This window comes from Falco cherrug, chromosome 15 (genome assembly GCF_023634085.1).
Source record: "Falco cherrug isolate bFalChe1 chromosome 15, bFalChe1.pri, whole genome shotgun sequence".
Taxonomy (NCBI): Eukaryota; Metazoa; Chordata; class Aves; order Falconiformes; family Falconidae; genus Falco; species Falco cherrug.
In genome coordinates, this window is record NC_073711.1 from 1,710,210 (window position 1) to 1,738,018 (window position 27,809).

The 27,809-nt window shown below is 43.1% G+C and overlaps 1 protein-coding gene across 5 annotated transcripts; it reads right to left on the minus strand.

Annotated features, from left to right (window-relative positions):
- Positions 1-701: 701 nt before the first annotated feature.
- On the minus strand, positions 702-27,783 carry LOC102048673 (SLAIN motif-containing protein-like). 5 transcript variants are annotated; one of them, XM_055727612.1, is made up of 10 exons: positions 27,652-27,783; positions 26,773-26,835; positions 24,490-25,217; positions 13,705-13,841; positions 10,962-11,111; positions 6,883-7,023; positions 4,378-4,695; positions 4,031-4,168; positions 3,577-3,895; positions 702-1,871 (listed from the first exon to the last, which is right to left on the minus strand). In XM_055727612.1, exons 3-10 carry the CDS (start codon positions 25,197-25,199, stop codon positions 1,814-1,816), a joined length of 1,971 nt encoding a protein of 656 aa, XP_055583587.1. In that variant the 5' UTR covers positions 25,200-25,217; positions 26,773-26,835; positions 27,652-27,783; the 3' UTR covers positions 702-1,813. The 5 variants fall into 5 exon arrangements, with proteins under 5 accessions (XP_055583587.1, XP_055583586.1, XP_055583588.1 ...); XM_055727611.1 differs by having other exon boundaries at positions 26,773-26,865; XM_055727613.1 differs by having other exon boundaries at positions 26,773-26,860; positions 27,652-27,771.
- Between the last annotated feature and the right edge of the window lie 26 nt (positions 27,784-27,809).

Sequence of the window (27,809 nt, forward strand, 5' to 3'; positions counted from 1 at the left end):
TGCCTTTTTCACAGGTGGGAGGGGTTTGTATCCAGGGAATAAGCAATGGCTCCAGCTCAGTCTGGTCTGTCTCCTGGCTCCACTGTACTGGTGCTGGTAACAGGAACTGGCCCTTCTGCCCTTCAGCAAGGCTGAACTGGCTCTGAGATCTAAAAAGCTGCTCTGAAGCAAAACGGGTTATTTCAGCTTCAGAAAAATAACGGCATACAGCTGTATCTTATGCAGCTTACAATAAAACATTGATATAGAAAGAAACCCTCGCTCCTTTTCAGTTCCTGGCTTGCAGGGGCCTCTCTCAAGAGGTGACAGACCCAGTCTGAAAAGGGAAGAGAGGGTTGGTACCCGATTGTTCTTTTTTCCTTTCTAAAGCAAACCTGATGGAGAAAGCACTCTCTGCTCTAAGGCACCTGTGGAGCTTCCTACTCACTAGTGTCATTTTGTGTATTTTGTTGTGTTTAGGCCACTTGTGGATGTTCTAGAAAAGATGTGAAGTGAGTGCTGTGAATTAATTTTTTCCTTTATTAGCACCCCCCTCATTCTTACAAAATCTAAGGAAATTGAAGGTAAATATCGATACTTGCATCATAAGAGACTTCTGGACCAAGCATTAAGAGCCACAGCGCAGCCGCAGACGGCTGTATAGGGCCAGGCCCATCCTGAAAAGCCGCATTCCCAGCACAAAAACCACTCAGAAGTCAGGCTTGCTGTTTGAATAAAGCAGCTCTATTTCAGCACCATAACATTTTATTAAACTACACTATCAAAATCACATTGATGGCAGGGAGAACATTGCTATCGGTGCATATTTTGTGTACTAAGACTGTATCCATAGCATCCAGCACTTGCTGAGGAAAAAGGACACTGAATCCTTCATATCCAAAGAGACAGTAAAAACTTCTACAAAAATCAGGGCAGTTAGGAGCTAGTTAATAGAGATCAAAGAGAAACACTTCAAGTCAAATCAGTCAGGGAGGGTTATTTTTAAAAAGTTTACTTGTAACTGGTGTTCATTAACTTCCTCATCTGAAAGATGAAGATGCTGATAAACAGCAGTTTTTAAATAGCATCCGCCCTCCCTGCAACTGCCTGTTCACAAACCCACACAAATATTGTGTACTGCCCCTTCACTTGTGAACTGTGATGCACACACTTGAATACAACACCTTGAAGTGTACTACAGTTATAAAAACCTGCTTCATCTTCTAGAACAAACAATAAAAAGTAGCAGAAATACATTCTATACAGAAGTAAAAAAAAAATATAATCAAAACCAAACAGTTGAGTTTCAGACAAATTATTAGAATACATCAGGTTGCATTTAAAAAGTCTTAACTTCTAACAGCTATATACCTATTTCTAGTCTCCCCAAGCCACTGCTATGCAACACACCACAGCAGCAGCTCCAACCTGCTTTCTGGCACAGGCGGGACAACCAGCAGCCTTTTGAAGCAAGCATCCTCCGGAGCAGGTCACGGCAGAAGTCTTCTCCTGTGACAAGCCTTCCGAAGGGCTGCAAGTAGAGGTTTATATGAAATAAGGCTATTTTCAGTCTTCGTGTGAAGACTCGTATTTCAGTAACGTTCAGAAGAGTGGAAACGCAGTAAAGCGGCTGGCTGTTCCACCCAGAAGAGGTCAGGCTCTTGGCAGAATAGCAGGTGGTGAGGATGGTTTGTGTTCAAGAGGAGAGGAACTATATACATCAGTCTGCAGTGCAACGGGTCTCTGGTTTCAATTTCAAATACCATTCTTACGCCCAGCCAGCTGGGGATCTGCTTCACAGAGGTGTCTGGCAGCACATCAGCACTTCGGGTTGTCAGTAACACCCGTCCTTCCACGAGTCATCCTCGGTGGTCTGTGCTGACTGAAGAAACCTGGTTTAAGACACACACACACACAAGAAGTCACTAACAGCTACAAGCAGCAGAGCCCCCAGCGACCTGCTGAGGTGCGCAGGGTGCCTGCTGCAGGGTTTAGCTTAGATGGAGCTTTGCAGCATCTGGCTTTGGACAACGTCAACATCTGCCCACCTTCGGTCAGCAGCTGCAGTCACATGTGCACAGGCCATGCACCGCACCAGCAATTTCAGGCGGTTTAAACTGTCACCAGGGACATATTTATCCTGCTCTGCTAAGTTATTAATATTGTTGGACTCAGTTATGGGAAAAACCCGCAAGAGAAATATTGTTTCCCTGCAAATATGACTAAACACATAAAAAATAATCAGGTTGTATGTAGAATACTCCTACAGATCAAGAGGTCAAAAGTTCCCTTTTGAATTTTTTTAATTAAGCAGATAACATTTTAATTTAAGGCCACAATGGGACATTGAAAGTCAACAAGTATTAATTGCTTATTAGTCTGATACTGAATCAACTTAACTTCCCTCAATCGTAAAAGTTTACGCTATCATTGTACTGCAAGCAGGTGTAAAAAAGTAGCTTTTGGCAATTTACCACACACAAAAGCACAGCAGATGCCTTGGAACGGGAGAAGACCGCACTTTGCCACGATGGCATAAAGCAGTCTGTGCATACAGTTGTTAACAACCATCTTGGAGGTTTTATTCTTTAGAAAAGAGATTAGATTTGTTCTAACTGAACAGCTCTTGCCTTAGACTGTCTACAGACTTCAGCTATCCACTGTCTAAATATTTAGGAAGCTAACTGTAAAAGCCAAAAGCTAGAAATACATGTCAAAAAGGAAGTCCAAAAACCCCATTAGTCTTTCTGATTAAGATGCAGCCCCTAAATCAGTTCAGACCTGTGCAACAAGACAAAAATTGTGCTTTTTTGGAAACCACTACGTATGTTCTGCTTTCACCACTGAATACAGTTACTATAATGATACAGAATTGTGCTGAAGACAAGCCTTGTTAATTTGTCCTACTTTCCAAACCCTTCTAAAATCTTACTAGACCTTGGACAATGCCCACCTACAGTACTAAAGACTTAAGGAAGAAAGAAAAAAACCCAACCATCAAACTTATTTTGCCAGTAACACAGTGGGTCATCTGGGAAGATTATTCAATTAACAGCAAAGCTAGGTTATTAGTCCTGTGGAAGAGGTTTTTCCCCTCCCAAACCCAGACGTCTGCGCCAAATAACTACCTACCATAATATTAATTTCTTACAGAAGTAAGTTTGAGCCTGTGCCACTTCATTTTCCTGGATAGTTAGCTTTGTTTAAAAAAGCCACTTCTTTTTTTTGAACAGATGTAATACTACACAGTGAAAAGGGGTATCTCGCCCAGAAGCCAATGAGTCCCAGCCTGCTGGTTCACACATACTTTAACAGAATTTAATTGTAGTGTTACTTAAAAGAACTGCAACCCTTTGCTTCTTGACTGGGGGGCAAAGTACTTACATCTATGAATCTGCCAGCTAACCACCACCCTTTCTCTAAGCGTTTCCAACCATCACCCTACACCTAAAGTTATAATCGGTAGCTCTGACCCAACTCTGCACCCATGCCACACTTTAAAGTCAGAGATGAACATGAATTCCATAAAAAAGTGTTTCTAACCTGTGAAATAAAGGCAGACATTCAGGTCTGCGAGGCTTGAAGTCTCACACTTACCTCCTGGACGGTGGCGGCGGCTTGTTCTTGGGCACCGAGATCCCTCCCACAGACGTGCGTGCTTTAACGGGTGAATTTTTTGCCACAGTGACCATATTACTGCTTCTGGTAGTGCAGCTGCTACTGGAAGACCCTGTATTAAGCGAAGACGCTGGTGGTTTTCGAACTCCGCTAACAGCACTTGTGTAACTGCCGGCTTTTACGGGCTGCCTGGGTGCCAACAGGGAGGTTGTGCAGGACCCGGCCTTCAGGGGCTGCCGCACCGTCAAGGGAGACTGCCCAGCGCCGGAGGAATACCGGAGCTTGCTGGGAGCCAGACCTAGAAACAGAGAACAAAGGGAAGAATAACCCAGCTGGCAACAGTATTTTAAGAATGCTTCAGCGTACACCCTGCGTCCAGGGGCCTCGCCTGGGTCAGGTGGGTCAGAGAGACCACGGCAGCGCCGGCACGGACCTGCTGACCGCTGCTGAGTTCTCGGGATGCGGCTGCTTGGCACCTGCAGATCCGACTCCAAGCTCCGACTGCTCCTTACAGACTCCAAAGCGCGAAGGCTGGTCCTGGCCAGGTTGGGCATGCTGTGGCGCATCTCCTCTGAAATCAAGAGCAAATTCTCTTTATTTCCTGCTCCTGGTAGCGACAGAGATGTCTAATGGTTTAGACTATCTCTTGAAAAGCATACGCACTTAAAAGGAGACAAGTGTGCAGCTCATTCTTAGCATCCATTAAATAACAGCGCTTTTAAAATGTATACACAAGAATTACTTTTATCGACGCCTATCCAAAGCTCACAACCAGCTGACCTTCGCTGTTGGCGTACTTGAGCCGGTCTTGCATCGGACTTTGCACCGATCTCCTCGGGGGACGGATACGGGAAGTAGATGACCTGCCATAATCGGCACTGGAAGAAGGGGACTGACAGCGGGGCGAACTGAGTGGAGATGGGGAGTATCGGTGAGCGCTACGGTACGAGAGGGAACAATCGTAATCATCCTCATCCTCGAGGCTGTACGTGTCGAACTCCTGGTCGCTGTAGGTACCCCTTCGCAGAGAGTGAAGGGAGGCACTGGAACTGCGACGTGACACGGAAGCAGAGCTGGAGGCACAGTCCTGACGGAGGCCTGGGGATGGAGGGCAACGTGGCTCAAAGTCATCACACTTCAAAATAGAAATTCCACACCCAGTTACAACACAAATTCAGACGCAATGCTTTTACCAACGATTCATTTCACCTTGGAAGGAGAGTCAAGTTAGTAACTCTTTACTGAAGACACAGCTTACAGAATCTCTAAACTGGAACAGCGTCACCCGAATCGGTACTGTTTAATTAGAGCAAAGAGTTAATATTCAAACTGACCTGAATTACTTCTTGTGTCACATACACAAGCAGCTGTGACTGGGGACTACATATTGCCACACAAGCACCGTTAGGTTAACTAGGTGTAGGAGTCAAATTTACAGTAGTTTTTAGTGCAATTAATTATGCACCCACCAGCATTTCAACAGGTTGAAACACAGATTTGAACTTCGTCCCCCACATGAAAAAGAACACCTGCTTTTTATTGACATCTACAGTGCACCTGTCGGGTTTACTTACAAGTCCTCCCCCAAATTAAGCCTTTATTTAAGTCTTCCTGCCTAACAAAATACAAACAACTTCTTATCAAGAACTACTTTAGCAAGCTGGTTCTAGAGACTTCTGAGAAAGGCATCAGTTACAGTTCTGAAAAATCCTCTTCTCGGTGCAAGGATTAAAAACAAGCATGCCCTGCTCTTCTCCCTTCACAGCGCAAATACAAAGAGCTTCCATCATTCCCAGCTTTTCATATTTCACTGGAAACTTTGTAATGTTTCCTTGATATTTTTAAAGAAGTATTCAAAAAGCATAACAAAATACTCAAGTTTAAATCAAGTAACTACTTTTTTCTTTCTGTTCACATCAATACAACTTTTCCTGAGCTGCAATAAAAGTGACAGCAAGATCCTATGTCTTTTAGGTCCTATATTCCAATTCCTAGATCACAGTATTTTTTAAATTTATAAGGGCACAGTCCTAAAAGCAAATAGATGTTCTCCAAAAGAAAAACAGAACTTCATTCTCTATTTCCTGTAAATCAAATTAATGATTCATTTGCACAGAAAAACAGATCCAACCACTTTGTTCCACCCTGATCTTCAATTAGGACCTCATCCAAGTCACAGTGAAGTTAACAGCGAGTTCACCCGTGATTTGACAGGGACTTTTTACAAGGGCGTGCAGCGATAGGGCAAAGGGCAACACCTTTATACTGAAAGAGGGTTGATTTAGATAAGATACAAGGCAGAAATTCTTCGCTGTGGGGGTGGTGAGACACTGGCCCAGGCTGCCCAGAGCAGCTGTGGGTGCCCCATCCCCGGCAGTGCCCAAGGCCAGGCTGGATGGGGCTGGGAGCAGCCTGGGCTGGGGGGAGGGGCCCCTGCCCATGGCAGGGGGCTGGAACTAGGTGGTCTTTAAGGTCTCTTCCAACTGCATCAGGGCCCTGAAATCCCCACACACTGGGACACAAACATGTTTTATGCTTGTTAAATTTGCAGAGCTGTCTCTGAGCACTTTACCAGAACAAAAGTTGAATTGTAATTTCAGCTCTTTCAGTTCTAGTACCCTTGAACTCTTGGTTTTTACTCAACACAGCAGTGAAATACTCCTTGCATCTTCTGTGAAATAGCTTATAAAACTCAGCCCTCTAGACAGCTTCCAATACGATTTCAGGCTGCAGTTAGGCATCTGCTCAGAAAAATAAAATTTACAAGCAAAAAAAAAAAAAAATAATTGTGCTGGGTTATTTTTTCAGCTGGATGAGTTCCCCAAGCCAATGCACAGCACAGGCACACAGCTGCCTGTGTTTGCTCAGGTGAGGGGACAGCAGCCAGGCAGGCAACTCCGAGCTGCTGCTGTTTAAACTGCCACTATTATGAAACAGTTACTCATGAAACTTCACCTGTACTGCGGAGAAAATTTGGGCTGGAATATTTTTGAGTATTAAAGGGTGCTTACTATTTAACGAAGTGGGGGGTTGGATAAGAATTTCAAGGCTATCCTCTGCTTTAAGAAGTGTGATCTTGAGAACGTTATACAACCTCTATGTTTAAGTGGCAGTTTGGCTCTAGATTACTAAAGGAAGCCCTGGCAAACCACAAACATTTCAAATGATGTATTAGATTTTTTTGGTTGTTGGGGAAAGGGGGAAGAGAAGAACAGTTGGAATCCATCTCCGTTTCTCTACAATTCTAAAACTGTAACACAAAGAAAGGAGATCACTGTCACGTACTTTCTTCCTGAAGGCGAGCCATAACCTGGACATCAGTCAAGTCCTGCAGTTTATATCCCATAGAGATGGAGTCGTCGGACGTACTCAGCTCACTGTCCACAGACGACTGAGAGCTCAGTGCAGAATGCATGCTCAGATAACCTTCAGGAGGGAAGAGGAGGAAGGAACAGAAAAAGCATTCAGACCACCACATACAGAACAAGAACGAGCAGCAGAGTTTATCCCAGTAATAAAATCAGTGCAGTTGTGAAGGTGAGGCATGGTCGCTAGAAATAATTAAGAAATTAGAAATTGAGAACCTAATGCTCAGTATTTTAACCTGCAGCTTTCAGGAGGCAGAGTGTCTGTGGGGAACAAACTGTGGACTTCTGTCAAGAAGGTGGCAAAGAGACGCTTGGCAATTTTGAGCTTCGAAACATCACTGGTATTATTTCTGCCCATTTTGAGAAAGGGGCAACTACTGATACGAAGCAGCAAAGTTACACAAAGTGCTTGCTAGGGTGTTGGTAAGCAGTCACAGGAGTAAAAGGATCCAAATGGCTTTCAGAGTACAGCATCTCAAAAATCAGACATGCGATCTGCTTATGCAAAGTAGTTTACGCTAGGCTGCCTCCTCCCCGTCCCTGAGGTTCATCCTTCTCCCCCTGCTGTCATCATAAACCAAACCTTCTCCTACAGGGAAGGACATAGCTTGTTCATGCAACAGGTCATAAAAAACAGACTGGAAGGATCTTCCCACCAGGGAAGTTTTTCCGTAAGTCAACCATTAGGAAGATAATTTTCCTTTTGAAGAATAATAGTAAAAATATCATCATAATCGCCACCAATTGCAAACTTTTACATGTTAGCACTTTTTCTTAAGCAAGTCAGTATTTTCCATGGCATAAGAGTACAACTACTTGCTACTGAAATTGGGAGATGAGAACAAGCCATGTAACTTTGGGGTTATACTGGTTCTCGTCCTTCAGATGTGGGAGGCTCATAAGTAGCCCTTACACACAGAAATGTGGCACCACAACTGCCTTCGGTTCTCCTCAGACAGCTCTCCTCTGGGCATCTGGGATGACCGTTTCTGCAGGAAGGCTGAGCATCACTTCGCAGGTAGCTCACCCGTGCCTGCAGACGGCAGGCAGGGGCAGGCAGTGGTAGAATCCTGCTACCATCCATCAGTGTTAATTCTGGCTGGGGGTGGTACCTTTGAGAGCGAGCATACCTTCATCGTTCTGTTCTCATTTTATAACTACCATACTGCTTTGTATATAAAAAAATAATCCAACCAATCACAGCAATAACAACAAAAAAAAATTGCTAGAAAAAAATCTGGAAGCACAGAAGAATTATTGAATGTAAAACCTCTATACAGCACATGCTTATCTATGCCACACGTTACAAAATACCGTAATATGCTCCTCACGTAACTAACCCTTGAACACAGACATGTAGGGCTATATAACTTACGAGCTACTTTAGGAGACAGTACATCATTACTTTAAATCAATTCCAAGGCAAGGCTGCAATTAGTACTATATAGATTTAGATCCACAAAAAAAAAAGTTACAAAACACAATCTGACAGAAGATCAGCTAAAGCTAGTAGATATGCAAAAGCGTAAGAGCACTTAATACCACTTCCAGCTAGAGTAGGCTTAAGAAACACAAATCCTGCCCAAGCAGGGATGCAGGATCATCACTCCATACAAAGCACGCAGGCTGCAGTACACCAGGACCACCAAGGACACAGGTTGGCCTCCCAAAGCATCTACGCAATGTCAGTCACCATTGACTCTCACTTTGGCCCACGCAGTTTTGCCTGCTGCGTTCTAAGAAGTCTTCACAGCAGTGCCCCTACTGAATAATTCTCAACAATGACGTTGGGAATAAAACATTTCGTCTGCTCTCAGCAAAACATCTAAAAACCATTGCTGAGCAACCCTTTCAAACAGTGGTTAATTCCACCATCAGGCAGGAAAACGCAGCAGGTCCCCAGTGTTATTTCTTGAACCAGCTTTGAAGAACAGTAACTGACGACACTGAAAACACATATTGGAAGTCCAGGTGTAAAACAAATTTCTTCCATGGACATTAAGCAAATTGCTTTGTATCAGTCAGCCTTAAATTCCTCCTTCAAAAAGGCATGGTCTTTCCAGTTTCAGGATGCTTACAGACAACAGTGACAGAAGTGTGACTGTAGTGTAAGGAGCACGTCTGTGTGTGTTACACAAATACCCCAGGTTGAGACACCCCAGCATTAAGACTGCACTCTGTATAACATAATCCCATTCCTTTCCTTCTGGTGTCAGGAAAACACACTGTAAGCAGCTGAAATAAAGCCAACATGTAGAGATTGCACCTGCAGGATGTAGTATAATGAATCAGTGCAGGTTTCCTGCTGTAACTGACATCATCTTTAATACCAAAAGCTGTATTTTTAATGCAGCTGTATCCAGAATACAGCTTTGTGAAAAGCAAGGCTCCCAATTCAATTCTGTGTTTTTAGTTTGGTTGTTGCATTTCAAATTGCAGGCCTATTTAAAAACATTCAAGGAGGGGAAGAAAAACAGTCATAGTCTTTCATCAGCAAAAACTGCTGTGGCTCAACTTTGCAAGCTGAACTGATTACGGTTTTTATTATAGAAACCTCAAAATATACCACATCTGGACTTCTTAAAAGGTGGTGGGGTTTTTTTTGTTTAGTTTTTAAGGGAAGTTAATGTTTAACATTTTTCATCTGAACTGTAGGAAAGCTCCATTTTTTCTTAGAAATAAAATTAGATTTGCGTCAATCAAGTTGGCAATGAACTTTAAACTCACGTTAGAGCCTACACAATACACAAGGGTAGAGCCACCAAACATGATGAAGTGAACTATCACATATAATCGTACACAGGCCAAGCCTGTTCTGTACTTGGCTTTTTATTTGGTACCCTTGACAGCTTAAGCAGATTTGCAGAGTCTAGAAAATGCACAGTCACTTTGGTTTTACACATCAGTAACTTGTTTCTGTGCAAAAAGGGGGTTAGACATCTGGATTGCCAGCCAACCTCATATTAAGAACAAGAAATTGATTTAGAGGTTTTTCCCTACAGAATTCAGCTTGCAAAAAAAACCAGTCCTTTTGTTTGAAAAACAGAGATAAGCGTTAATTTCTATTTACAGCAGAAAACCAGCAGATCTTAAAAGCATACCTGCAGCTGTGAAAACATCCATATGCAACCCTTTTTATTTTTTCTTAAAAAATAAAAAAAAGAAAAGGTTCACTTAACATCAAGTTTCAAGCCAGAAGCTGTTAAAGATGCTCTGTTTTTAAACATGCAAACTGGGATATAGCAATTTCCACCAAAACAAACAAACAAATGAAGACTCCTTGGATAGTAGAGCCAAGAGGCAAAGCATTTGTACTAGGAAACTGAGCATGAAATGCATCAAGGATAAACAAAGCTCCTGGAAGAGCCTACAGGGGCTCCTTAGGCAGCGGTGTAAATGCAAAGGCAGACTTGAGGCTAAGCCGTCAGGAGAAGCTTCATTATCATACTTACAAATACAGGCTTCTAACAAGAATTTTGTGTAAGTTGCCTCTAAGGTAGGAAATCTTACTCCAAACACAATTAAGTCTGGTGGAAAGCTTTTGTAATGCTGTGTTTAGCTGCCCACTAGGCCAATTTAAGGGCTTATCCTGTAGACTGCGCCTTTTATTTTCACAAACTTGAAACAAACGTCACAGCTCAAGTCAGAAAACTGAATCCAAGTAACTGTATAAAGTTAACACCTACATATGATTAAAAGCAGTATTTTCTTTGCCCCAACAGCTGTTTTCTAAGTCACTTGAAATTAGTACCATTTATAAATATGTAAAGTTATAAACACAAAACCATGAAATAACTACAAGACATTTAGAATGCAAGGAGGTTTCCTCCCACGCAACAGATGAAACCTGGGTCAGTAAGTGAGCAGATTGAGAGGAGAAAAACCTCATGGTGGGGACTTGCATCTCTTGAAAACTTGGAATTCCCTGTGTCAATTAGTAATACTCCTTGCATTTTAAACACTACAGGTTTGCAGTGCTCTACTGACATGCCATACCTGAGCTGCCACAGGTTAGTAGTGCTTTGTTAGTCGATTTGAGATGCCCGGGAGAGTTTAGTGCATTGCTACAGGAGCCTGTCTCTGTATTCAAATTATGTGCGCTTGGTGATGCCAATGGACTGCAATACAGGTTTTTCCATCTACTGGCTAGAAGGAAAAATACAGAAAAGCCATAAAGGTTATCAAATTGTTTTTAAAAATGAAGAGCATAAGATAAAGAAAGGCATCAGATCAAACAAGATTAAATATTGTATGTAAGATTTACTTCACATAAGACATCTTGGCAGTGTCACTTGCAAGATGTAGAAAGCAAAGCAGCGCCTGTTCCCTTGCTCACTCTCCCCCTTTAACTTCTTTTGTCACTTCTGAAGAATTCCAAGAATAACCACTGACAAGCTAGGTTTTAAGGAAGCCATACACTTCCCAAAGTTTCAGTGCTGGCCTTCAAAGACTGTTTTTATAAATATCTGTCACCTCTATACCCCATTGTCATTTTAAACTCCTCCATTGAAGTTTATGCATGTGTTATTCTGAATTTTTAATGATGGAATCAAAACAGCATTAAACCACAAAAGCTATGCCTTTAGATTAAAAGGAGAGCAAACACATATACAAAACAACTGTTCCGAAATACTTATCCAGCACACAGACTCGCATACAAGTTAGGGAAACAATCAAAATAAGCCAGGTAGCAAAACCTCGTGCATCCATGCTTACTGAAGCTGGAAATAAGCAGCTACAACACTACGGAAATGTCTCTGTGATCTACATGTATTCAAGGGGCTGCTGAATTGCCCACCAAACCATTACCACTGAGAAAACAGTAGCTCAGAAAATAATAAAGATTCATTACATAAATAGTTTTTTTTATTTCCTACCCAAACATAAGACTATTTTAGTTAAAAAGGAGAGAGAGTACAAATGAAGTCTGAGACATTTCAGACAGAAAGCAAAGAGTTAATCAAATGAATCTTCGTTCAAATTTTTAAGCAAAGGTGGTTTATAAAAGTAAATTGTTTGTTCTCAAACTACACTCAGTTATCTCAGATCAGGAATTTCAAGGCTAAACTCAAAATAACCCTGATTACAAACAGAGCCAAAACACTGTTAGGATGTAAACTTCAAAAAACAAAACAGTGGCCTCTCAGACTTCAAATCAGCAAAGGCAAATTACTGGTCACACTGGAAACAAAATTATTGCATTCACACAGAAGATAAAGCCAGCCAATTTGAAACCCAGGCAGACAACAACTTTTGTACCAAACTGGAGGTTGTATTTTCAGCAGTTAAGAACATCACTGAACTTCAAAACATTAATTCGCTCAGAAACTTCACTTTTTTCAAACACTGCTAACCACAGCTTTTGTGTTCAGATGTGCATGAGTCACACTAGATAGATGAGGCTGCAACATGGTGTTCAGTAATGAGTTTTTAGAATTAAATAATAAAACTAGTCATCCCTCCAGCTGCAGGGTAAATCACAGTTGTCGACATGGGAAAGCTGCATGATCTAGCAAGCTATACAAAATAGAGAAGGATTACTTATTCACTTTCAAAGCCCTCAGTGTCTTGGCTATCAGCAATTCAGTCCATCTTACATACAAATGCGGAGTACATTTTAAAAGACAAAGGCAGGATATCCACCAGACATTCCAGGTGATGTACTACAGGTGTGTACAAACAGAATAACCTTCACGGTTTTGTCATGAAGTAAACTGTGTGCCTATTCTAACAGCCCTTACAGCAGTGAAGGTGAACACGGGATTGATCCTTCTGTGCTCTGAGAAAGGAAAAAAAACCGCAAACCTACGACACCAGGACACTGACTGTGATGGTGATACACGAGTACTGAACAGGATGCTCCACGGTGTTTTTGTTTCAGGCAGGTGAAGTAAGGGATTTTCCCTCAGTGGTTAAATAACACAGCTAAAAGCCACCATACGAAGTGCTTTCAGGGGATGGTAAAACTGGAAGATACACTAGGTTTCCAAGTGACACCACTTCTTCAAGTTACAGATTTTAATGTGTCATTATTTTAAGCTTTGAGCATCAGACAGCTATTTAACCAGGTAATACTAAAGGTAACATATGGCAGGAGTAATCACCATTAGAAACGCTCAACAGCACTAGAACTTCTTACACAGAAAACAGCTGCAATAATAGTTCCATGTGATTCTCTCCCCCACTCCCCAGAAGCGCATTTTTTCCTTTATGTATTTTTACATTACAGGTGTTTAAATACTAAAAAAATGATAAAATAAAATCAAAAGCCTGAAAACACCAAAATGTATTTTAATATTTAGGCTCTGAACATATTAAAAACCCAGAAAGCAAGGTGGTCAGTTTGGCAATTAATTTGAAATGCCTGTATTTGCAGCTTAACATACAGGCAAAAAAAAAAAAAAAAAAAAAAAAAAAAGAAAAATCACAGCTCTGTTTTGTCTATTACTTGCAATCAGCATGATTTTCTAAATGTTTACAGAATGAACTCTTACCTTCACCAGCTGAGGCATTATCGATCAAAATGGAAAGCAGGGGTTTTATACAATTTTATACAATAATAAACGCTGCTGTACAAACATGCCCCCAGAGCAAACATCTGAAGCCTATCTCCGCAGATGCTCTCCACTGCGGCAACCACAAACTTCACATCTCCTTTGCTTTACTGCTCCTCAGTAACGCGGAGTACACGAGTGGAACGAAAAGACACTTGTAGAAGCAATGCTTATAGTTTACGTACCTTGATCAAGTCTGTTTATAAGAGTTCGGCAGGCTGCTTCTGTCTCGGGACTGGGATTATCCAGCACCTGGCGGCACCATTTTAAAGGCGAGTCCGTTTTCTGATCTGTAATAGATTTTCTTGGGGACACATAGAGCCTTTGCAAGGATTGAAAGGAGACAGTAAAAAAAATGCTCATTAACTCAAAGCACACAGCCACTAACGTAGCATTTACCAAAGTATACCTAACGGTAAGCAATAGAAAAAGGTATCCAAATTAAAAACAGGATGGAAAAATATAAATTGTATACTATGAGTCAGAAACAAAACTTACTATCACATTAGTAAAATTCACTTAAAGATGGCTTCACAGAGAAGTACGCTGCCACTGCAAGGCCAGGTTCAAGCCTGGGCTGCTGGAATACTACTAAACGTTAAGTCATTGGTTTATCACCATTACCTGTCACCACTGCCCTTCCCTTCACTCCCCCTCAAAAAACCCATCTCATGACACAGACAGGAGGTGTTGTAACTTGAGATTCAAGGTGATCTACTTTCAGAAGTCTAACTGTTTATTTTTTTTTTTTTTGCTAAAAACCTCACGGCTCTGGATGTTCCCCTGTATTGCACAGCAGGCAACGGCTGGCTGCTACCTCCTAACAGCAGCTCTCCAAGACACTGAATGAATAGCAAGAACTCTATTCACAGATTTCAGGGATAAACCATTTAACTGGAAGATTTAGAAAATTTCAAACAGTTAGGAAGTATGACTGTATGCTACCTTTCCTCCTTTTTTATTGTAATGTTGGGTAAGTTCTCCTGAAGCCTAAGCTTCTGACAGTTCTAATAACCTTAGCACTGTTCTGCGTACACATACAGGATTAGCCCTATGTATAGACAGATATAATCATCTTACAGTGTTGGATTATTTACAACTGATCTTGTTTAAAGCAGCATCTTAACCTTTATTGCGTTAAGCAGAAAATGTTTCTGAAGAAAAGTCAAAGGGTGTGGGAGCCAGACTGAAAAGCAACTCCAGTATTTTACATACATATCCCACATTTCCATTTTTACAGTCAAAAAATCCCAACAAAAAAAGCACCTTATGTTTTAACAGTTTTGCTATTTAGCAACAGACTTAAAACTTTTGTGAGGAAGGGGAAAAAAAAATAATAATCAGTATTGTCTACATACAGAAGTTAAGCAGTTTTTAATTCTTACATGTCACTGAGAAAAGAACACCCTCACATAGAGGGCATTCGAGATCTCCATTCATAGCCCAAGGAAGGCAGGAAGAGAAACGTGAAGTGCCATCATTAACAGAACCTGCCTGCAGAGACAATAAATTTCCTGCATATACTAACAGGTACCTTACTTTAACATTAGAGTTCCAGCTAAGTAATCTTCATATGCATGTGCCAATATATATGTACGGTGCTATGAATGCATTGCTACAAAAAGATATTTAATACAGCGTTCTGCTGAAGTCATTCAGGGGCTCATAAACAGCATTCACAGGTAGGAAAGGAAGCTCTGCGATGATGACCTTAGGGACCTGCATCTGTGCAGTTTCTGGAAGAGTCTGTGAGGTGATTACCTCTGAATTCACTAAAAAATCAGAGAGGAGGTTTGTGAAAGCCAGTGGTTTTGATCTTGTGAGCAGGCCTGTGATATTCTTCAGCCTCAGTTTCGAAATACTGAACTTGTCCACAATGTAATTTCTTAAAATTACATGTAGAATTATGAAGAAAACTTCTAGGTCTTTGCAGTTTTTAGATACCGAATGCCTTTCTGGAAGGGAAATGCTTTGAGACTAGATTGGGGAGATGAATATGCAGGAGCCTGATGGATTCAGCTGCCACCTGCGGACACCAAGGCTCGGTCTCTGGGCCACCCTTCGCACAGCCAGCACAGCTGCTACCTCTCTGCATCGAGAAAATTCACGTAAACAGGTTCATAATCTCCTGTGAGTTCTTCCACGCACACAATCACACAACTGCTATTTTTCTTCCACTGCCACCTCAAGCAGCCATCCCTTACTCCTTCACCTCGCAAACTGCTCGGAGGTGACAAAGAACTCTCTTGGTCACCAGCAAACTGGCTACAGCCACACTCAATTTGCACTACTCCCAACAGCTGTCCTCACACTGATGGATACATAATATTTCACCTTCATCAGTGCAAAATCCAGTATTTGAGCATAAAATGATCATGAAGATGGCTTTAAGATTTAAAGGAATGTCGACGTGCACTTCAATTGCACCCTGCTCTCTCTTCTAGCAATAAACCGACTCTCCTGCAGCAAGATACATCAAGTCTTTCTGCTCCAGTTACTCATTCCCACACAGACATCTCATATTCAATTCATAACTCCTTTCCACAACAAAACTAATCCAAGTCATCAGCTATTTTAGTAATTATCCCATTAATTTCCGAAAAACACTCATGTTTCAAAGATACAGAAACACACTATGGGACTCTTGGTTGCCAAGTGTCCTACCCATGAAAGTAATGTTTGGCCAAGAAAAAAAAACATATAAACAACGGGAATATTTAAAATACTGTGGTGGCATCTATTGTCTCTCTAACCAATTACCCTGTCTCCTGGTCAGGATGAGTATGGAAACAATCACTCCACAAGCTGTACTGATGCAAAAGCTGCCCCGGCCTCCCATGCTTGGCAATTTGGGGCTACTGGATTGAGCAGCTCTGTATGCAACAGCTCCCAAAATAACCTTTTCCAGTGAAGCCATCTAATCCCTTTTTTGAATCTGTATCTGCTTTCAGCACCCACAGCACTCTACTGCAATGAGTCCCACCACGCACCAATGCGCAGGGTGAAGAACCACCTCCATTCCCCTGCTCTGAAATGACCTGACACGTCGTCAAATTTACTCTTGATATTGCTGGTTCTTGGAGCATGGGATACAGGTGAAAGGTAACTGTTCTCTACTGCCTCCTGACATGCCACTCATGACTTTACAGATCTTAATAATATTCCCGCCCCTGGCCAAACCCATCTTTTTCAAGGAGCAGAGATTCAGTCTCTTTGGTCACATCTCACACAGAAGCTTTTTCATACCAAGCTTTACACAAAACCACATGCAAATAAAAAAAAAAAAAAAACACAAACGAAAGTTAATTTGCTATTGACAAAATAAATGCTGAGAAACATGAACACAAATACTCCTGAATCTGCAATTGTTATCTTTTATGAAAGACCCCACAAGCACATCTTGCTGCGTTTCAGCATGGATAAATGAGCATTACAGCCACTCAGATCCAATAAAACAGAGAAAGCAAAGTGCCCTCTCTCCGGATTCATTTTACAGTTCAGACCAAAAAAAGCAGCAATAAAACCATCAAACTAAAAAAGAGGCCAACAGCCTCCTTAGGGCAGGTCACGCTGTTCTTCATGTATTTTAGGTTAAGGGAGACAATCCTGCTCCACTTCAGGAAATAGTTGTCCTGCCCAGCTCCTCCCGTGCTGTTAATCACGTTTCTACGCAGGACGGTGTCAGCTGGAAGGAGATCCCTGTCCGACTGCTCCAACCATTCCCACGCGGAGCTCAGCTCCCGCTTCCCCGGCTGTCCGAGCCCTCTCCAGCCCTGCAGCTAACAAGTCTGTTGGCAAGAGGTGGCCTCATCATTCCACCAAACTCAACTAAGCAAGCACAACTCAATTTTTCAGAGCACCAACAGGCAGCTTATAAAAGTGATGAATTCTGGCTTGGTCTCACAGCAGCAGGTTTACTGTTCTCCTTTTTGAGTAGCTTTGGGGAAGGGTTCGACACACCGCCCAAAACACTGCCACAGCTTCTTCTGGAGCACTCACACCATCAGCCGGTAAACTGAAACCAGCAGTCCCACAAATCGGAGTGAAGATTCTTCCGGACACGCTTTTAGGAACCAAAAGTCACCTTTTGCTAGCGGCTCCCCCCACGCCGCGCTCCCCCGCCAGCCGCCGCGGCACAACTGCCATGGCCGCAGAGGGCAGGCCCACGCGCCGCCGCCATCCAGCTGAGCCTGAGCAGGCCTCGGCTGAAAGTCTTTCGTGACAAGCTCTGCTCACTGCTCTGTTTAAAAGACAATCAGAATTTTATTTCTGGTAGTTTTTTCCTCTAAGGCTGTTGGATTTGTCAGGTTAATTTAATCCAATAAGCACTGGAAGAAAAGGTACCGGGGCGTACCATTAGGCGCGTGTACGACTGCCAGTTTAGGAGTCAGCCAAAGTCTTTTGGTTTTAACAAACACCCGAATACCGAGAAAGCTTTACTTTGCATTTTGTTCCTGCAACTCAGCAGTTTGGGTGTAAAGCAGGCTCTGTTTAAATGGCAAAAAGTTGTGCTTTGAATGTTTTCTTTTGTCAAATTGCAAATGACAATTAGAAGTTATCTAGATAGGTACAAGGCCTAATACAAAATTCAGAAGGTAAACATTTGGGAATATATTCTCAATTTGATGTACTGGGGTTTTGCTGCATAACTTATTAAATGTGAACGAGATTTCCTTCAGCTTCTGTGAGGAAACCCCTAGATAAAACATCTTTAGTTTCTGCTTACTAGTATATGTGTTTCCCCCCTATGAAGTATTTTATGAACTGCACCTCTGGTAAGAACCAAGTAGTTTGAGTTGTGCAGCAAGCACAAAGTGAGATTTATTTTTTTTCCTTCTATTAGAATGTAGCCACTCAAAAATAAATTTGTGGGATTCTTTCCATTTTATACTGACATATTCCAATGCACTAACAGCAGAGCATCTTCTAGAAAGAGTATTTTTCTTTTGGGGTCAATGTCACAGGAGGACTTATGGCAGTTAATAGCCACTCTTGTTTGATTTTTGAAAATACTGCTTTAAATAAAAAGCCCCAAGAATCTAGAAAATACCATGACAATTTTCCCAACTCACACGCTGTACCGAAAAACAAGCATCTTCACAACCCAGTGACACATCAGATGAGTTGTAAGAGTGCAAGCCAGTACTGCCTGAGAATTTAGGGTCCTAGTCACGCGGAATACGCACTAGTAAATCTATAGATCATAAGAAAATCCAAGCTGCAGAAAGCTCTGTAACTAGTACATCAGTAAATTAAACCGAAAGTAAAACGAACCTCAGTTTTTAAGACATACGCTCGGCTTATTAATCATCTTCCACAGCACGTAGCCCTGGCAGCTACACCAGTACTGGAAATGGCAGACATCACACTCATTTTCAAACCTTTGAGTTATACACACCAATGCAAGGAGAAAGAGTCCTGAGGTAGCTAAATATGTTTAGAACAATTTAGCTTTATAAGATGCACCTCCAGAAAGTGCCAAGGCAGCCACTAAATTCTTCTTAAAGTGTGTACCTCAAACAGATAATGCATTCATTTTCCTCTCCTTTATGTATCAGACTTCAGAGAGTTATGTTCAGATTTATTACTGTGCTTATGTTGCTCTAATCTCAAATCTAGACACTATTTAACATTAAACAGAAATACCAATACTGACAATATAGTGTTGTGGAAAGCAACAGTGAAACAGTCATGTCTGGGTCTTGAAGGGACAGAAATATAACAGGAAAAAAGACAAAAACCCTGTGGAAAACACTCCACACAAAAAACGTTACAGTATTAGCCCAAGTAGAAGTTTGAGCCTTCATTCCCAAGTAACAGAAATTGGGAAGAGAAAAAAAAAAATTATCCTGCAAAACCCAGAAGGGGCATCACTTCCTCATGTCTCTCTCGTGGCTGATCCTGTTGAACAAAATAGCAAAAATCTAGTCGCTAAGTCACAGAGAAGCTCTAAACATCGCATTAGCTTGATCTCCTGACGCAGCCTGCAGTCTGCGGGATGATCAAAAGGCACCTTGTGGAACAACTTAAGAGCCCCATTATACGTACGCTGCGCAAGGATGCTGTGCAGCGTCGGTAGCAGGCTTGCTGCAGCAAGATAAAAAGGCTTCCCCCGCCACTCTGGCAGTGCCACCGAGCAGGGAATTACCGTGCCCACACCTCATCCTACAGAAAGAGCCGGGAGCCAATACCTCAAGCACTTCACTAAGAGCTCAGTCATTTCAAGCCTCCACCGTCAAAAGCAATTGAACCTGAAAGGTCATATTTTGCACACAAGCGTCAGAGAAGCAGGTAGATTCTTCCTTTCAGATTACTCCGGCACTGGCAATTACTGGCAACGAAGCCTGCTGATAGCAATGCTATCGTGGAGCTGCACAGACGGGGTTCTGAAGGAGCTCGTCTACCCAGAGATTGTGCACAGCCAGCCAGCCCCTACACGGAGCATTGTCACCGCTAAGGGCAGCTAGCACAAACAGATAACGCGCTATTCAAACAATCTAAGCAGTCAGGAAATGTTTTTGATAAGTCATCTGTACATTATTTAATGCAACAGAGCTGACATCCATTGTTAAAAATATCTTTAGAAGGTTTTCGTAAGATGACCTGCCTAAGAAACCAAGACCTCGCAGATTACTGTTTCCGAGTCATGTAGAGTCTCAACAGCAAGGAAAAACTGCAGGCAAACTGCGACGTGGCCTGCGGAAATGTGTGAATTGATTATATAGAGAGTAGGGAGTTAAAGTTCTCCCCCAAATTAAGAGGCACAAGATGCTGTATTTTTCATGATATTGGTAAAATGGCAGAAGCACATCCTCATTTGGTGGAACTTCTCCATATTTTTTTTTTTTCCTATCGCTGATGGTACAAGCAGCTAACAAGGGTGACACCCTGCAGTGATGCTGAATTAAACACCTTAAGACATTAATATAGGTGGCCACTGGACACAGGGCTAAGGCTGAAAACATACACTCCCAGGAAGCTCCTGAACAGTAATTTGACCAAACCATGCTCCTTCTTCCTGCAAAGACTATTTCAAGGGCACCCTCCTTGCTGTGTTGAACCCCTGGATTCAAGCAGGAGGCAACACAACGCTAAGGCGAAGGCAGCACAGCCTGTTTTCCGTTGAAAGACAGGCTTTTGGGAATGAAAACTGTGCAAGGCGTGGATGTAGCAGCAACACAGGGATTCCCCTGAGTGACACCGATTCCTTCTCCTCCTCACCCCACAAGAAACCAGGACCACCTCAGGCTGACTGGTACATTCATGTACGCACCCATCGTATGTTACATTTTCTTCTAAAAGGAACGCAGCAACGTAAAGACAAGGTTCTGTTACATGGATGTGCTTGATTGTTATGGTGTGATTCGTTGTTTCTTTACAAAAAAAAAAAAGCAGAAGAGCATACATACAGAAAAGCTTACCTGAAGCCCTGTGTTAAACTGCTGGCAGTTTTGCCACTGGGATCAAGATCTTAAGCAACAGCAGCAGCAATACTGGGGAGACACGTACAAAGGCCTCTTTCCTTCCGTCAAGGAGAAAACCTGAAGTTGTTCAAGGTGAGGCATGGACAGAGAGTTTGGTACTCAGTCCATCAAAGGAGATGGAGGCAAAAATAGTTTAATTCAGTAAAAAAGTACTGAAAAAATGTAAGGCTTTTCACTTCTGCCACTTCTTTCTCTCTCTTTCATCCAATGACACATGAATAAGAACAATTTATAGTTCAGAGGGAGTTGGAATATGAATCGTTTCATCATCATTCCAAGTCAAAATTCTCTCTCCCGAGTCTTAGCAGGAAAAATAACTCATATTTGGCAAAACACCAAACAAGTAGCACGGGAATGCATAACAAAATGATGAACACAAATCACTGCACAAAGAACAATAAACTAAATGCACAGAAAGCCACAACTCTGTTCTCATGCAGGGGGAGTACCTAACAATGACAAACACTAAGGAAGACAGACAAGGTGATGCTAATGCAGGTGGTACCTTCGCCCCCTCTGCACAGGTAACTGCCTTTCTACAAACAGCTCGGGAGCTGATCTGCACAGCACCGGTGCAAGGGGGAGAACTGGTCACCAGCAGTGGGCAAACAGCGCTCACGTTTAAGTTAAGCATCACACTGAACTCGACAGCACAGAAAGCAAACTTTCACTTGACTGGCTCTCAAGGATATTTACGATTTCAAACAGCTACTTGAGAAAGTGACCTAAGAAAGTCAAGGGACAGACACCAAAGCAGGACAGAGTTACAGCTACGGCGTGTGACGCCACACCTCACGTGTCACAGGCGTTCAGGATTTACCGTGTCGCTTTTAAAAACAAAACCTTAGACCACACATATCTTGCCGAAGCCAAGGGAAGTTGCACTGAAACGCTTGCAAGTTTGATCCAAGTAAAGCCAATCATTTCAAAACGGGGCAGAAACAGAGTCCATCTGCACCTGCAGGGAGCAGTAACAAACCCTCCCACCCACTCCTGGTGCTTCCACCCTCCCCGGGCAGTGGGTTCTGCTGTGGCGGCCTCAGCTCAAGTGGCACAAACCCACACGGCAGACTCAGCGGGAGGCTTCACCTGCTAAGGAGTCATGGGGCATAAGCAAATACCACGATAGAAATTACCCTGAAGTTTGGACCTGTTCTTGAAACCAGAATGTCCTGAAGCCCTGACAACCAAAGCCTCTCTTATCGACAGCCTTCTGCTCCCCACCCTGTTTTCAACACTTCCAGACTTTAAAACAATGCAAAGAGCTCTTAGTATGCTCTAAGGTACAAACCATCATCCCCTCTACTAGGTAATATTAAAGAAAACCAAAAGGATATTTGTTTTTCTGGGCTGTTAAAATGTATCAATTCAGCAGTGACAGGAAAAAACAAGGCCACTGTGAATTTCTCAGAAATCACAAAAAAATCCTAAGTATCAAAGTACACATGATCGCTTCCAATATTAGATTGGTTTTTTCCTTATGTGTAACATTAAAAAACAGATTGCAAATGTAACAATATAGTAAGCTATTTGCTTTGACTAATACACCGCTCAACACATTAGATATTACTTCCATCTGGTACTTACATCTACTTAGTTACATCCAGTACAAAATTCCCCCCAATCAGCAAAGCTACCTTATTAAAGCTGATCCTAAATCCATAAGCATTAAGGGGGTTTTGTTGGTTTGTTGTGGTTTTTTTAATACCCCCCCAACTACTTTTTTCTGGTTATTGCTGATAGGAATGCATGAATATCTGCACAGACAGTACACGAGACACATGCTTATGAAGACAATTTTGGATAATACCCTAAATCCTAATATCCTGGCAATAAGCACAGCCATGCACTACTGACTGTACATATATTATCTGTTCCCCACTTTGTGTAGCAGAAGAGCTCTAGAACAAGAAGCCATTGCAAAAGCCACTTCTTGTTTTACCAGGTTTGTTTGACAACAGGAAAATGAAACAGAAGCAATGCAACAATGATCAAAGGTAATTTATGATAATAGTACCTGCACAAGTGCTCCATAATATCACCATTATTTTAAGCTCCTTGGGGTACCTCTTTTTAATATGCTAACCTATTATCAACCAAATTTGACAAGACGACAGAGGTATTAAAACCATGAAGATCCTACAAGTTATACTGAGAGGGGTACCTGGTAAAGAAGAACGAACGTATTAGCCACCAGCTCAGGGAAAGATTAATAAACCGAGCTGCTGGGTGTAGAATCTCTCCTGATTGCATCGGACAGTAGTCACTGCCCATGTAAATCTCAGACTCTGCCTGGTTTCTTTACCAAGTCAATATAGTTTGAAGAATCTCTCATGTCACAGGTTATATAAACATGAATATAAAACTAGCTGTTTTCATCGACATGGAAATAATGAAGCCTGTCTTCCAAATTCAACTGGTTAAATATATTCCTTTTTTTTTTTTTCCTCTTTCCTTCCTTTTTACCCTTTCCCCCCCCCCCCCTTTTTTTTTTTTTTCAGTGATCAAGTTAGAACCAGTATTTGCTGTTTAAAAAAAAAAGCTTGGGGGGAAAAAAAAATCATGTTTTTAATATAACCTTGTATTTAGACTTGAGTTGATGTCATTACATGAGCTCCATTCCATTAACAAAACTTCACCATCACTTCTAACAGCTAATGAATTTTTAGAGTTTAAGATGTGTTTTGTATTCAGCAACCATTCTGCAATGCTGTCTTTGCTACTAGATTAGCTACACAGTTTTGAAACACAATTTGCAGATCCCAGAGGCTACCCTACAAAGTCTTAAAAGTTAAGAACGCTAGGTAAAAATCTCAAATCACAGCTATTGCATGAGCTGGAATTAGCCTCAAACTTTAACTAGCTTTGGAAGGGCAAGGGAAATTAATCTGCTGATTTATAAAACAAGTTCTAAACAAGGCTGCTGGTGAAGTGGAGAGTGCTACCAAGTAAGGTCTGTTAAGGATTACATCATTGATCTGTTTCAGTTCAGTTCCCTAAACAAAAGAAACAGGTTAACTGCAAAGAAACAATATTCAGGAAGTGGCAATGATTTGTCAACTTTAGATACTAGCAAAACCCACAAATTCCAGACGGTTTAAGGTCTCGGTTTGTGTTTTACAAAATGCATATTTAAATACAGTATTTGACAGCTACGCACAAAGTTTTAAACCTCCATCATTCATTCATCTGCACGCATTTTACATAAACAGGGAAAGGAAGTTTTCTGTGCTTGCTACAGCAGCGTCAGGAAGAAAGGGGGAAGACAAGCCTTACGCTGATTTTTTAATAAAATAATGCTCTGGCACAATGGTCTTAAAAATAAGAATAGCTGATAATGAGAAGTGCACTCTTGCTGTTAAAAATCAAAACACTGTACAAAACGAGTTCCTATACTTTATACCCTTAAAAATTATTGCACACTTAAACACAGAAACTCCCAAGCAGCGCAAGCTCCACGTATTACCGAAGGTTTGAAATACATACCAGCTATCTTCTTCTTCAGTGCAATTTTCAAGTTCCAACACCTTCACTTCATCCAGATCTGCATCATTCGAAAGACTTTCTACATCTCCGCATTTTGCATTGGGATGTTGTTCATTTATTGTAACCGAGGAATCAATACCCACAATGACCAAGTTCCCCACACGCTCTGTGCTATTACTTGTATCTGTACGTGAAGAACATCTAACGTTATCGTCTGTCTTCATCTCCACCTTACACACACTGGAAGACAACTCCTCAGCAGCACTGATGAGACTATATTGCATTTGGGCATCTATGTCTTTTTTTAAGCAGTTGCTCTCTCCTTCCTCTTTTCTTATTTTGCTTAATTGGTTGTGCAGATCTGCCATTATTTGCAACTCTTGCTTCTCAGTTATGGCATTGATGCTATTATTAATTTCCATCCCATTAAGACCAGAGCCATGGTTATCCACACCAGTATGGATCTCGCTCTGCATGTTTGTCCCAAGCATGCTCCTGCTACTCTTCGTTCTTGGGTGCTGATTCTCGATCTCCAGCCTCCTCACCAGCTCCCGCAGCTTTCGCACCTCCGCTAGCTCGGGGCCAACCTCCTCGGAGGCCGGCTCTGTGTCAGGGCCCATGGCTGAGCTCTCCGTTGAGTCTCGTCCTAAGTCAGGCTCTAGAGCGTGATCCTGCTGGATGACCGGGGCATTTCCAGGCACTACCATCATCCAGAAAGCACAGTTTCACTGCAAGACACGAAAAACACATAAAAGCTCCACAAAGACACACAGTATTTTAAGCAAACTGGAATTAAACACCAAAAATTCTGACTGTTACAGGCATAAAGTAATTACACTGGGGTACAAGGTGACTAAATTTAATCAAAATCTATTGAAAAAGAACAACTGAAATGAGTATGAAACATTTCCACACACACAAATTACTCATTTTAAACAGCTAGGATGTGCCACTCTTATGGTGCAAATTAGACTGTATAAAAAGAAGCTGATTTAATCAAGCACAATAGTTTAGTTTCCATCTGTTTACAAACAAAATACAGGAGAAAAGCACTGATTGAGCAAAGTCAGGAAACATAATTAGCAAGGTGCTGACGTCAGACAATGACAGCATTAAGAAAATGGTAAAAACATCCTTTGTTTGTTACCAGGTTTATCCTGGAAAAGCAGAAAAAAAACCTTGAAAACATTTCTGTATCAACTTACACCAAAGACTAACAACAAGAACTGCAGTTACTGTGGTACATGAAAATAAACGTGACTAATGTCTTTACTGGCATATTTTCCTGTTACAACTGAAAAGAGAGAGGCACACTCTCTGATGCAAACACAGCGAAAACCAGGAAAATTAAATATGTCACACCATGGATTACAGATTCCAGTAAGTTTTGTAGAATGAAGCCACCTCTCTGCTTTTCTTGTCTTAAGCACTACGACTTGGCAGTGCTGGGTTAGCAGTTGGAATCTATGACCTTAAAGGTTTTTTCCAACCTAAAACGATTCTGTGATTCTATTCGTCCGGTGGTTGTGTTGACCAAGGAAGAGCATGCAGAGCACCATCACTCTGGCAGCTTTAAACAGCACAGACATTCAGGCTTCCCAAAAGCCACATAATAACACTGGTGCATTTAACATACAGTTTTACAGCACTTACAAAATAACAAGCAAACTCTAGTTTTTCCCTACTAGTGATTTACATGAGCTTTCATGTTCAACGCGTGCATTCATTTCTGAATTGACTCTTCATTGAAAAGCCCCTAATATGACATTAATGTTCCACAGAGCAAGTAAGATGGATTCCCCTAAAAAAATTATAAAGCCAATTTTGCAGAAGGAGGGCAAACTGACAGACAGAAGAAGGGAGTTAGATGATGCAGCCAATTCAGAGACTAAAAGATTTGATGCAAGCATTGCAAGTGCATTTGAATCCTGGTTTTTTTGTGGCTGTAGATGTTCTCCCCCCACCCACCCCCTCCTTCACCGTCTGAAAATTTCTCCTGTTTTTAAGGGTTGACGGCCAGCAGGTAGAGGAAACCATGACAACCGGGTGCCACACAAAGTACACAAAGCCAGCAAGATTAGAAATACCCCTCCCCCCAAACGCACCTTAGCATCTCCTCGTTGCTTCGCTACTTGTAACAGCGGTAGCCAAGCACATTTCCTAAAAATTACAGGTTTGGTTTGGTTCTTTTACTTGATGCTTTGGTTTGTTTTGCTCCTCCACATGCAAGATGAAAATTTTAGGCTTACAGCTGAACTAGTACCGAACACAGGCAGCACTTACGAGGAGCAGTAAGCGAACAGAGCTGGCTGCCTCGCGCCTCCACCGCAGCGTTCCAAGCCGTGCCTGCAAGGAGCATTGCTGAAGTCACCTTGGCTTGGGGAAAAGAAATTTTAATTCGTAGTTACCGAGAACCCGTAACCACTGGCGTGCCCCCTCCTTCCGTGCATCCGCACTCCCGCGAAACCAGCCCGCATCCCGGCGGGACGAGCGGGATGCCCGAAGATGCTTCCAAGCCACGGCCGCGCCAGCGGGACGGCCGGCCCGGCTGCCCAGGGACAAGGGGGCCCCGCGGGGGCCAGGGCGACGAGGCCGTCACCGAAACCCCCTCGGCTGAGGGGCAGCGAACGCAACATCCCCCGCGGGGGAAGCCGGGTTGGGGCCGGTCGGGCTTTTCCCACGAGGAGCGAGTGGCAAAGGCACCGGGCGAAGCAGCGGGGGCGCGGGGGGACCGCGAGGCGGCAAAACTTAACGTCACCGTGTAACGGGCGGGGTGGCTGGGGGTGAAACAAGGGCCGGGGGGTGGGGAGGGCAGCCGCGTTTCCAGCCCCCACCGTGCCCGAGACAAGCGGGACCTTCTCGGGGACATCCGGGTGCTCGCGGGCAGGTCAGCAGCCCCCGCACCGCGGCCGCCCCCCGGCCCGGCCCCGCCGCCCGGACAGCGCCCGGGGCCGGTCCCCCGCGGGCAGAGCCGGGGCAGCGCGCGGAGCGGCGGCTGCCGGCACCGGGCGCCGCGGGGAGGAGGCAGCGGCCCGTTGGGAGCCCCACGGGCGGGGGATCCTGCGTGAGGCGCGCCCGGGCGGGGACGGAGCCGGAGCCGGGCGGGGGATCGGGCGCGGCCGGGCCACCCCCAGCCCATCCCACCCCTCCCTCACACGGTACCTGCGGCGGCCGCCGGTGGGAGCCCGGTGGGTGGGTAGGGGCTGCCGCCCAGCTCCGCCGCCGCCGCCGCCTTTCTCCGGCCGCCCGGGCACACAGCGGGAGGGAGCCGCCGCCGCGCGCGCGCAGCCGTTGGGGGGGTGGGAGGAGGGGGAGGGGGA